General features: G+C 53.2%; 2 protein-coding genes across 7 annotated transcripts; both read left to right on the forward strand.

The window, feature by feature from the left end:
* Positions 1 to 328: 328 nt before the first annotated feature.
* Positions 329 to 8,793, forward strand: CCNL2 (cyclin L2). 4 transcript variants are annotated; one of them, XM_036089607.2, is made up of 11 exons: positions 333 to 671; positions 960 to 1,034; positions 1,283 to 1,392; positions 2,237 to 2,357; positions 3,307 to 3,371; positions 5,815 to 5,914; positions 6,121 to 6,225; positions 6,312 to 6,453; positions 7,301 to 7,412; positions 7,497 to 7,589; positions 7,766 to 8,793. In XM_036089607.2, exons 1-11 carry the CDS (start codon positions 378 to 380, stop codon positions 8,118 to 8,120), a joined length of 1,572 nt encoding a protein of 523 aa, XP_035945500.1. In that variant the 5' UTR covers positions 333 to 377; the 3' UTR covers positions 8,121 to 8,793. The 4 variants fall into 4 exon arrangements, with proteins under 4 accessions (XP_077930052.1, XP_035945500.1, XP_035945501.1 ...); XM_036089608.2 differs by having other exon boundaries at positions 334 to 671; positions 7,304 to 7,412; XM_036089609.2 differs by lacking the exons at positions 333 to 671; positions 960 to 1,034; positions 1,283 to 1,392; positions 2,237 to 2,357; positions 3,307 to 3,371 and adding an exon at positions 3,968 to 4,379 and having other exon boundaries at positions 5,168 to 5,914.
* Positions 8,794 to 9,643: 850 nt separating this feature from the next.
* Positions 9,644 to 11,302, forward strand: AURKAIP1 (aurora kinase A interacting protein 1). 3 transcript variants are annotated; one of them, XM_036089615.2, is made up of 4 exons: positions 9,644 to 9,801; positions 10,199 to 10,288; positions 10,600 to 11,030; positions 11,134 to 11,302. In XM_036089615.2, exons 2-4 carry the CDS (start codon positions 10,237 to 10,239, stop codon positions 11,233 to 11,235), a joined length of 585 nt encoding a protein of 194 aa, XP_035945508.2. In that variant the 5' UTR covers positions 9,644 to 9,801; positions 10,199 to 10,236; the 3' UTR covers positions 11,236 to 11,302. The 3 variants fall into 3 exon arrangements, with proteins under 3 accessions (XP_035945508.2, XP_035945509.2, XP_035945510.2); XM_036089616.2 differs by lacking the exon at positions 9,644 to 9,801 and adding an exon at positions 9,857 to 9,875; XM_036089617.2 differs by lacking the exon at positions 9,644 to 9,801 and having other exon boundaries at positions 10,020 to 10,288.
* Positions 11,303 to 11,666: the final 364 nt, after the last annotated feature.

Below are 11,666 nucleotides of genomic sequence, written 5' to 3' on the forward strand. Positions count from 1 at the left end.
GAGGTTGCGGGGTGGGAGCTCCACGAGCTGCCGGGTCTCTGTGCTGAAAGTACGGCCGCGCCGGGGAAGTCGGAGTTTAAGGGCGCCTGGGCCGGCCCCCGGGGTAGTGCTTCCGGGTCGGGATGTGGACCTCGGGCTCACCCGGGCGCCGCGGGGCTCTCTGGGTAACGAGCCCGCCCCCGCCCGCGCTGGGCTACGGCGTCGACGTCGGCCGCAACGCTGACGGGTAGGCCGCCCAGCCAATCGCGGCAAGGCGGCGCCGGGTCGTCCGCAGACCGAACCAATGACACGTGGAGGGGCGGGGCGGTCGCGGACGTAGTGCGTCGCGAGGAGCCGCCCTGCCGGGAAGGAGCCCGAAGGGGAGTCGGCGGCACAAAATGGCGGCGGCGGCGGCGACGGTCGCGGCCGGCGCTCCGGGGCCGGCGGCTCCCGCCGCAGCGGCCTGTGCCCCGGGCTCGGGGAGCGCAGCCCCCGGGTCACAGGGGATGTTGATCGGGGACCGGCTGTACTCCGGGGTGCTCATCACTTTGGAGAACTGCCTCCTGCCTGACGACAAGCTGCGCTTCACGCCGTCCATGTCGAGCGGCCTCGACACCGATACGGAGACCGACCTCCGCGTGGTGGGCTGCGAGCTCATCCAGGCGGCCGGCATCCTGCTCCGCCTGCCGCAGGTGAGGGCGCGGCCGCGAGCCTCGGGCCGAGGTAACCGCCGCGCCGGCGCCGGGGGACGCGGCCGGGCCCTTTGTTGGCGGTGGGGCCGGGTCCAGCGCCGACCCCGGCCCCGCGTTTCACCGCTGCTGTCCTTCGGGGGCGATGAGGGGGACGAGGCGGCGGGACGCGAAGAGCCTTTGTGGGCTTGCAGAACGTTTTAGTGTCTGGGTCTGTGTCAGTTGCACGAAACAAGAGACTTAACTGCGAGTTGTGCCTTTAGAAGTGATGGGAACGTTTCTCTTCTCCAGGTGGCTATGGCTACCGGGCAGGTGCTGTTCCAGCGGTTTTTCTACACCAAGTCTTTTGTGAAGCATTCCATGGAGGTAAGGGTTTGCTGGTATTTCCTTCCCGCAGAAATACGTGGAGGGGAACCCCGGGTTTGTTGTTTTGGGGCTTGGAGTGCTGTACCTGAGGGATTGGGATCCTAGCCCCCTGGACGTAGAGTGGTTTCCCCGCGGTGGCTTTTTCCTTGGGTGCCCCTGCTCTTCGCTCTTCATCTCTCCTCTTGAGCCGTTGGAGACGGTGATGAGTGGAAGGAACACACGTGTGTGTTGCAATGCTTGCATTTCAGCATGTGTCAATGGCTTGTGTTCACCTGGCCTCCAAAATAGAGGAGGCTCCAAGACGGATCCGGGATGTCATCAATGTGTTTCATCGCCTTCGGCATCTGAGAGAGAAAAAGTGAGTCTCCTTGTTTTTATGGTTAAGTTCCACAGACGTTTCTGAAACAAAACTCAGGGTGTGAGGTGTTAAGCTGTGTCCAGGAGAGGGCCTGCTGCCCAGGAGGTACCCAGCAGATGCTGTGTAATGAGTGAAGGAGCCACAGTAAAAAAGGCAGGGAACTGTGGCTATGGCTTTGTCGACATTGGTCTCCCTGTTCGCCCATGCCTGTCGCTGAATGTCCTAGAGCTGGGTTCGCAGTCTTCGCACTGTTGACATTTTGGGCTGGATGATTCTTTGTTGTGAGGACTGTCTTGTGCATTGTAGGATATTGAGCAGTATCCCTGGCCTCTACAAACTAGGTGCTAACGGTTCATCTCTCAGTTGTGACAGCCAAAAACGTCCCCAGACCTGGCCCTGGGATAGCAAAATTGTCCCTGGTTGAGAACCACTGCCTGGACAACCCAGACTTTATGCTCCTCAGGTGGACGGTCCTTTGGAAAATAGAGCCTCAGGCTGTTTACATGTTCTACTGCCGTTGGTTCTTTGGTTTTCCATTCACCCATAACACATGCACTTTTGTCTTGAGCCGGGTAATGTGCGGTTAGTACTTGTGTGATGAGATTTTGAAACCTTCCGCCCTGTGTTCGTTGTGCATCAGAGAACTGTTTGGAAGGAAAAGAAAATATTGTTGAGAAGGGATAAGCAGGTTAGCACTGGGGTTTGAGGAAGAGTCTCTGGTTTTGTTAAAGGCTACATCTATATTGTGGTGTTTACAGTGGATTTTCACCACTTGGAGGTAACTGGGATTTGAAAGACGTTGTTTTATTTGACCCTTATGTGGACGTGTGCTTTGTCTGTGTAGGAAACCTGTGCCTCTGCTGTTGGATCAAGATTACGTTAACTTAAAGAATCAGATTATAAAGGCAGAAAGACGAGTTCTCAAAGAGCTGGGTTTCTGTGTCCACGTGAAGCACCCTCACAAGGTGGGTATGGGGCCCAGCTGCCACGGGAGCCCACCTGACTGCTCCGTTCTCACCAAGATTGAAAACTCTGAAGAAGAGTAAATGTGTTCCTGACTTGTTTTTCCAGTTTATATCTAAAGTCTGAAAGTAGTTTGTTAGTTGTCTTTATACTACCTGTTAATTTTATGTTTTCAGGAGTTTTGGAATGGTTATTTTTTAAGTTTGGGCTTTCAAAAAAAATAGTGAATTTGTAAAAATGGAATCTGTTAGTTTACGTTTTTTTTTCTCAACAGCTTATTTTGTAAAGTTGCTTTAGTGATAGCTTTATTTTCTCTAGTGGGGAATTGGAAGGATTCTGAACCCTTTATTTGGAAATGAACTAAAGCAGCTTTGCAGCGCATGACAGTTGAGCACGGCTGCCATACAGTACCACGGGAACCTTTTATGTGACGCATAAACTTGAAAAAAAAAAAAAAAGATTGCAATTTGCACCTTTCCTTTATTCCCTTTTTATTGGTGGGTTTCTTCATATTTTTTCTCTCTTGTTTGTTTGACTTTCTGGTATTAATTCAAATTCTTGATAAGTTACCATAGATTTTAGACTTTTTCTTTTTTGCTGAAAGTATTTTCACACCATGTTTTGTGTAAAGTGGTGACGAGGGTACAGAGATGTTTAGGACAAGCTGATCTCACTGGTGGAAACTATGTCGAAGATGAGAATGAGAATCAGCCTTGTGATGGCCATGAAAAATGCAGCTGCCTTTGCTGTGGGTGCAGCCTGGGTTCGAAAGCAGGTAGCGGGGCCTCTCAGCAAAAGCTCCCCTCCAGCTGAGCTGTGCACCGGGCATATGACCAGGAGCCACCCCTGGGATCTAGCATGAGGCTCATATTTACTGCATGGATGCTCTCAAGATCTGAATTTTGGGTTCTCGGGGTTCTTGGTAATAACTGGCTGACCTGTATCTTCCAGATAATCGTTATGTACCTTCAGGTGTTAGAGTGTGAGCGTAACCAGCACCTGGTCCAGACCTCATGGTGAGTTGACCTTCCTTGTTTTATGAGACCAGCAAGGGCAGTGCAGGAATATGTTGATTTGAGGCACTTGGGCAGTGGGTAGTCAGTCCGGTTGTGGGCTGGAGTTGTCTCAGTGCCCAGTGTTCCTGCTGTGTAGATTCTAACCAGCCTCCCAAAATATCAGGCACTAGTGTAACAGTAAGGTGGCCCACACCCTCCCCCGGCCTTCCAGGAGAGCATTCACTGGGCTTCCCTTTGAGGGCTGGTGACTTGGCACATCGGGATCTTTCCCACAGGTGCCAGCGTCGATGTAGTGGTTTTATGTCTCCTTGGAAGTTGCTTCTAACTGCCTCTTACTAGAGAGGATCCTGTGGGAAAAGGAGGGTTAGGATAAACTTTCTCTGGGACTGATTTTAACAATGCATATGTTAGAAATGAAACCTGAAGTAATAGTGCTGGGTGCTTTGTGAATTTTTTTCCACGGAGTTAAGTCTGTAAGGGTCATATTTTTGCTGCCTGAATTGTCTGGTGCTATGCCCTATCTAATAGAGAACCTATTTTGACTTTTCTTTTCTGTACTCTTTCAATCAAAGGGTAGCCTCTGAGGGTAAGTGACTAAGACTTCTCCTCTACTGTCCAAGCGCTTTGGTGCAGGGACAGCGGCCGTCCTCAGCCAATCCAGTGCAGGCTCTCCACCGAAGGCCGGCTCTAGATGGTGGTATGCGCACGGTAGTATAGTGCTGGCCGACTGCTGCTGTGGTTCTCTGACGGTGGCGCTGCTTGTTAACCCTGTCGTGCTTGGTAATTGTATTGATGAGAGTTCACTGTCTTGACTTGAATCTTGTCCCTTTAAAACTGCTGTACGTGTGCAATAAAGATGCAGTACCTGTCTCCTAAAAACATTTCTGTGGAAAGCTGTACGAATTGGCTGATGGGGATTCACACTTCAGTACGGGATTGTGCCAGTATTCCTAGAAGTCCTAAAGTTGCTCTTTTTAGCAGCTAAGTGTTGACACGTTTTAGTAAAAGGTGTGCATCTTTAAATTATTTCATGGACACTTTTTATATTGTAACTTAGATAAGCAATAAGTTTAAATATACATTTCAAGGACTTCATTTGTTTTGTTTTTAGGATTTAAAAGTTAATAGATTAATGGTATCACTATTTGAGTACTGAAAATTTATTAGAACGAAAAAAGTTACTGATGTTTATGTTTATGACGTGTTTGAACTGTTCGCTTGCAATGCTCTGAGACCCATGGCCTTGGGGCCATCATGTAGGTCTTTTCCTTGATTATCTCTTGATGCCTGGAGCAAGAGCTTCCAGAGCCAGGTGCCACTAGTTGGCATATGTTGAATAGATCACTGAGAAATCTGAGTGGGTTTGTGTGTCACCTTCTCCAGGGTTTCAGGCAAAGTTACGAGGGTTGGGGTGGGGGTGTATCAGTGAAATCACACAGCAGGATGCGGCTACCCTGTGTGTGGCCTGACTCTCAAGGGTTGCCATAGTGGGGTATGTTAGGAGCAGCAAATGTATCATTTATCCGACTGTTTTCTCATGGAATCTGTTTTTGCAATATTGATGAGATATGTGAATATGAGATCCTGATTTTGGTCTATTAAATTCTAGACAAATAATATCTAAAAGAAAATGTTGAAAATGTAGCCAATTTTAAAACCCTTAAACTTTTAAAAATGCAAATGTTTTGTATTTTTATATTTTTTAAAGTACAATAATGTTTTTTAAATGTATTGATTATGATGAAATTTGTAGTGTTTTGTTGCTTTTGTCTGATTTTATGAATGTTCATTTTAAGACTCGTTATTGAGATGGGACAATTTGGAAACGGTTCTTTGATATGCCTGAGAAGAGGACTTCCCTTTGGGCATTGAGTCTTCCTCTGCATGATGTTCCCATGCGCCCAGGGGTGTTTTCCCTTTCCAAGTGGACTCCCTCATGGAAGGAGAAGGGCCAGGCCCTGAGCACCTCTTCGAGGAAAAGGGATGCAAGAGGACGGCTTGTCTCAGAAGAGCCCTCGCAGGCTGCCTGCTCAGCCCATTCATTTGAGTTTGCATGTTTCTCTGCACTATGGATTTTGAGCATTTAGATTTCTTTCATCAAGTACATTTCAACCACTACAGTAGACATTTTCTCTCTGAGGCATTGTGCTTTGCACGAGAACAGCCAGAAGTTGAGGGAAAAGTAAAGTTAAAGTCGGTTCTCTTTCATAGCAACATGTGTTGTCTGACATTCAGCCAGCTTTTTAGATTTTTTTTTCCAGTAATATCCCTGTACTCACAAAAAGCAGCTAGAATGTCTCTCCAGGAATCCTGAGCCTCACAGGACTGTGTAGCTCTAAGCCTAGGAGTAGACTGCGTAGAGTAGTGATCGTATCTAGATGATGCACACGGGTATCCTGGGGGTGCCCGGAGCGTTGCAGTCTTTCCTGCATTTGGTTTTCAGGAATTACATGAATGACAGCCTTCGCACAGATGTCTTCGTGAGGTTCCAGCCTGAGAGCATCGCCTGTGCCTGCATTTATCTTGCTGCCCGGACACTGGAGGTCAGTGTTGCGCCACCACAGGGGATCCTGGTCTGATTCTTTGTCCAGCCTCCAGTAAACTTCTGTGTAGTGTTCTTCAGATTATGCTTATCGATGCCAATAAAAAGCCTGTCTCTTGGTGACCAGCAAGGCTTGTTTTTTATTGCCCTAAGAATCTTGTTGGCCAAAAAAGAAAGTATTAACAGTGATGGCATTTGTGTTTACAGATCCCTTTGCCCAATCGTCCCCATTGGTTTCTTTTGTTTGGAGCAACTGAAGACGAAATTCAGGAAATCTGCTTAAAAATCCTTCAGCTTTATACTCGGAAAAAGGTTCTATGTTTTTTCATGTAATATATGCATTTGTGTTTAACTAGAAGCATCTGGTCTTGAATTTCTTTGGATTCTGACTCCCATAGGTTGATCTTACACACCTTGAAAGTGAAGTCGAGAAGAGAAGGCACGCCATTGAAGAGGCCAAGGCACAAGCTAAGGGCCTGCTGCCTGCTGGCACCCAGGTTCTGGACAGCACTTCAGGGTTCTCACCTGCCCCCAAGCTGGGTGAGTGTGAGGGTGTGTGGCCCTCCTTTTCTCCAGATTTCTCTTGGAACTGTGTCTGCTGCTGGCCTGAGCTCTCTGCAGGCACCAGGGTCCCCAGCGGACATTTGTTGATTTTTGAAGTGAGAAGGTCACTCCTAAAGGAGTTTTCATAGTTTTTTTGTTTTCTTTCCCTAAGATTTTATTTATTCATTTGAGAGAGAGTATGCGCGCGAGTGTGCACGAGTGGGGTGGGGAGGAGGGGCGGAGGGAGAGAGAGAAGCAGATTCCCCGCTGAGCAGGGAGCCCAACATGGGGCTTGATACCAGGATCCCCGAGATCATGACCCTAGCTGCAGGCAGACACTTAACCGACTGAACCACCCAGGTGCCCCAGTATTTTAAGTAGTCTCTACACCCAGTGTGGAGCTCAAACTTAAAACCCTGAGATCAAGAATTGCATACTCCACCAACTGAGCCAGCTAGGCACCCCTTGTGTTTATATTTTCATTAGTGAGGGACGTGGACAAGCTTTTCAAAATGCCTTTTTTTTTTTTTTTTTTTTTTTAACCCAGCTCATCTAATTAGCTTGTCTTCTGATGAAAATTTTATAAATCTGGGGTAGTAGATTGTGTTTTTTGGGTCATGTTAGAATTAAGCATGATGCACATCCCCAGTCCCTGAGGGAAGGCAAGTGAGACAGGTGGCTTTTCTGTGTCTTTCGGGTGCATGTTTAGGTTCTGAGTCCCAGGCCGGGAACAGGGAGTCTCCGTAAATCCCATAGAAGTGGTATTGCCTTGCTCTGCTAATGTGTTTTCTCTCAGAACAGTTCTCCTGGTGGTGAGGTTTTAACTTCTTGTATTTGATTCTAGCAGAATCCCCTAAAGAAGGTAAAGGAAACAAGCCTTCCCCGCTCTCTGTAAAGAACGCCAAGAGGAAAATGGAGGGCGTGAAGAAAGTTAAGGCTGACAGCCCGGTGAATGGGTGAGTACCCAAGCGCCCCAGCTGGCCTTTGGGGTTGGCTGGAGAGACTTGAAGCCTGTAACTGTTCCCACCATTTGTTCTCAGCTTGCCAAAGGGGCGAGGGAGTCGAAGTAGGAGTGGGAGTCGTGAGCAGAGCTACTCAAGGTCCCCATCACGATCTGCTTCTCCTAAGAGGAGGTATGTGCTGCTCAGGGCTCATGGGGGGCCGGGGGGGGCGGGGCTGCACCTGGCAAGGGATATTTTCCCCAGGGTGGCTATTGGTGATGTGGCTGCCCCTCACAGGAAAGTCACTCCTGACCCTCAGGTGGTTGGGTGAGTGGTCACCTGTTTGGTGGTGCTGTCCTTCCTCACAGAAAAAGTGACAGCGGCTCCACGTCTGGCGGGTCCAAGTCGCAGAGCCGTTCACGGAGCAGGAGTGACTCCCCTCCGAGACAGGTGCACAGAGGTGTTCCCTACAAAAGCTCCAAGGTGAGGAGCTACCGGAAGTCTAAGGACTGCAAGTACCCCACCCAGAAGCCACACAAGTCCCGGAGTCGGAGCTCCTCTCGGTCTCGAAGCCGCTCACGGGAGCGGGCAGATAGTTCCGGGAAATATAAGAAAAAAAGTCATTACTATAGAGATCAGCGAAGGGAGCGTTCTCGGTCGTACGAGCGCACGAGCCATCGCTATGAGCGGGATCACCCTGGGCACAGCAGGCATCGGAGGTGAGGCGCTGGGCTCCCAGAGTGCTGCCCTTTGCCCCTCGGTGTGCACCCGTGGCATGACTGGCCCTGCGGTGCAACTCTTTTTGGAAATGGCTGTTGGCTCTGGACCTTGTGATGAGTTTGGAGATGGACTCAAGAGGCCGGCGAGGTGCCCTTCAGGCCGGCCTGGGCACGGCGCACACTCGTGTCAGCACAGGGCCCGCCTCAGCAGCAGCCCTGTGGCAGCTTGATGTGGAAGCAGATGTGTACGTCCTGGTGGTGTGGCTTGGTGCTAACGACAGGCCGTCTTTACTCCCGTACCAATACTCGATTACGTTAAACCAAGAAAATGACTTTTAGAACCTTTGCCTATATTAGGTTGTACTTATGTACATATTTTGCAGTGTTTCACAATGAGAAAATGGCCTTAATAGCCCCTTATTCTCTATTCGCCCTGTAAATAAACGTGTTTAATACAAGTTAAAGCTATATATGAAAATTCAGAACTTGAATTCTGTCGGCTTAAAACTTGTGTAGAGAATTCTGATTTTTAAAATGTGAAGGTATTTAGATCTGTGTTGAAAGTCGTATATTTTTATCTGTGCGATGCTGAGTGCAGGCCACCAGCTCCCAAATAGAGAAGTTTCCTATATATGCATTTTACGTGGTTAAATAAACACAATTCTCTCTACTCAGGACATTTGGAACGTTCCAGAATGTGTAGTTTGTCGTTCTGCTCGCTTGTTCCTGTGCACGGCCTGCAGTCCCCGTTCTAGTGGTCTGTCTGCACTGCTGGCCCTCATCTCATTACAGTGTCGGCTTTTGTATCGAGCCCTGTGCGGCTGCTCTTCCGTGGCCGGCTTGCCTTGAAGAGCCTGGGCCAGAGGCCGCTTCTTGCGGGGGCGCGGAGGGCGGGCGGGGAAAGGACAGATGGGTCCCAGGGGCAGCCTGGGTGTGTCGGGCGGGCTGGCGGCGAGCGGGAGGCAGCGGGAGCGCCGGCCCTGGGGGCTGGGCGCCCCTGGGAGTGGGTGCTGGGTCGGCGCAGCCCAGGGGCTGTGAGCGCGGCGGGGCCAGCACCTGGGGCCCAGGGGGCTCGCGGGCACCTCAGAGACCCTGCTACTTGGGAAGCCGAGCGAGCGGCACCTCCTGGAAGGCCGCGGGGCAGAGGGTCCACTGTCCTTGCCGACTCAGCCAGACCGAGGTGCTGGTGGTTTCCGGGAGTTCCGCGCACACACAGGCACAGGAGGGGAGCTCGTCGGCTTTCAAACGCGCCGCGTTTACGCACCACCCGCGCCTCCTGCGGGACTCCGGCCCAGCCCCCGTGGACGCAGTGGCTCCGGCCGCTTCCGTCGCCCCGAGAACTCTATTTCCGCCGCTGGGCTAACGCCACTTCCGCCCGCCTTGGACGACTAGCCACTGGTTGGTCGGGACGTGATGTGGTCGAGGGCATCCCTTAGGATTGTGGGAAATGTAGTTTTCTCGCCGCCGTCCGGGAGGGGCCGAGCCTGCGGGCTGTGGGCGGGGTGGGCCGCTCCTCTGGCCGGAAACGGCTGCTTTCTGGGCCCGGCGGGACCTGCGCCGACGCGGAGTCGGACGCCGTGAGGGCGCCAGGGGGCGCCGGGAGTGGGTACCGCCGGGCGGCCGCACGCGGGACTGGGGGCTGGTTTGGGGACGGACCGGAAGTGCCTAAACTGGGCGACAGAGTGGTCAGTTTCAGTCACCCGGCTTAGGTCTGGGGAGGGTCGGTGGGAGGCCGCGGCTGCAGGGGGACGGCGGTCGGGTGAGGCTGGGGCCGGACGGGGGCCGCCCGCTCGGGGCCTGGGAGCCGCGGCTGCCGTGCGCCAGTCCCGGCCTTCCGCGCCCTCGAGCGTCGGCTCCGCCCGGGTGGTGGGTCCCTGGGCTGGAGCTGAGGCTCGGGGAGGGGTGGGCGACTGCTCAGAGGGGCGCAGCCGCGGAGCGGCGGACGAGGGGCTCGCGCCTCAGTCTGGTCGCTTGAGGGAGTGAGCCCTGTGTGGTGGGAGAGGGTGATGAGGGTGATGGGTTGTGGGAGTCCTGGCGCCCCCGGCCACTCCCGCGTGACCGCCACGCGCACCTGTATTGCAGCCGCTCTGAGCACCTGGGGCCGCCACCACCCGCGGACCATGTTCCTGGTGCGCCTGACGTCTCCGCTGCTGAGGGCTGTTCCTCGGGCAGGTGAGAGGCCCCGTGGGGCAAGGCAGATGGGCAGGGTGCGCCCCGGGTTAGGAATGTGGGGTAAGAAATCCCAGCGGCCCCCACCTGGCAGCTGGAGGCGGGGGCCTGGCCACACAAACGCCGTGTAAACATCCAAGTAGCCAAAAGGGAAAGTCCGGGCCTGAGAACATCAGCCTGAATCCCGGCTGGGATAAGGTGCGGGTCGTCCTGGTGCGTGACGGCCGCTCTGCTCCCCGGTGGGGCGGCGGCGTTGGCTGTGCTCAGCCCTGGCGGAGCTGCTTGGGTGGTAACTGCTGCCTGGTTTCGCGCAGGTTGCGGTCGGCCCTGGCCTGTCTCGGGGGTGCTAGGCAGGCCCTGCCACAACACACGGCCAGCAGGCCCCAGTGGAGTTGCCTCCGTGCCTGGCGGGGGGCTCGCGCTGGAGCTTGAGGAGATGCTGGTGCCCAGGAAGATGTCCATCAGTCCTCTGGAGAGCTGGCTGACCGCCCACTACCTCCTACCCAGACTAGATGCCGGGACCCCAGGGACCGTGGCACCATCTCAGCTCTATGAGTGTCCACCTAGCCAAGTGCAAGGGGCTGAGCAGGGGATGGAGGAGGTCTGGGATGCACCCCAGGTGCAGTGCAAAAACGTACTGAAGATTCGCCGGCGGAAGATGAATCATCACAAGTACCGTAAACTGGTCAAGAGGACCCGGTTCCTGCGGCGGAAGGTCCGGGAAGGACGCCTGAAACGGAAGCAGGTAAGTGTGGGGGGTGGGCCTCTCAGCCTAGGGTGGGGCAAGGCGGCTGGAAATGTGTGACTGTGCCACAGACCAGTCAGTGGTCCCTCCTGTGCCCTTGCAGATCAAGTTCGAGAGAGACCTGAGGCGCATCTGGCTGAAGGCGGGCCTGAAGGAAGCCCCTGCGGGCTGGCAGACCCCCAAGATCTACTTGAAGGGCAAATGAGCCCAGTGCTCCTCTCCCCCACCCCTGTTGCTGCTGATGACCCACTGTAATAAATGTTAGGAACTTAGCTGTCCCCGGGTGACCTGGTCCCTCTGCGGCCTAGCGTGAGCTATCTTGGGATTGAGCTGGTGCCAACCTCTGGTTTTCTAGGAGGCACAAGGGTCCCGGGGTGCAGATCGGGGTCCCTTTCCCGAGAGGGCCCTTGTCCTGGTGCCAAGTCCGCAGGAACGACAGCCTCCCTATTTATGAATGTATGATGCTACGACAGCTGCAAACAGAGGCCCAGGTCTGCCCTTTAGGCACTTGGACTCCACTGCGGAAGGCAGACTCTAAACACACTGATGGCAAAAGTACCAAGGGACAAGGCTGGGGGGTTAGGGAGTGCCCAGATTGAGTTGGGGGTATGATTAAAATGTGAGAGGGGACAGGGA

This window comes from Halichoerus grypus, chromosome 5 (genome assembly GCF_964656455.1).
Source record: "Halichoerus grypus chromosome 5, mHalGry1.hap1.1, whole genome shotgun sequence".
NCBI classification, from domain to species: Eukaryota; Metazoa; Chordata; class Mammalia; order Carnivora; family Phocidae; genus Halichoerus; species Halichoerus grypus.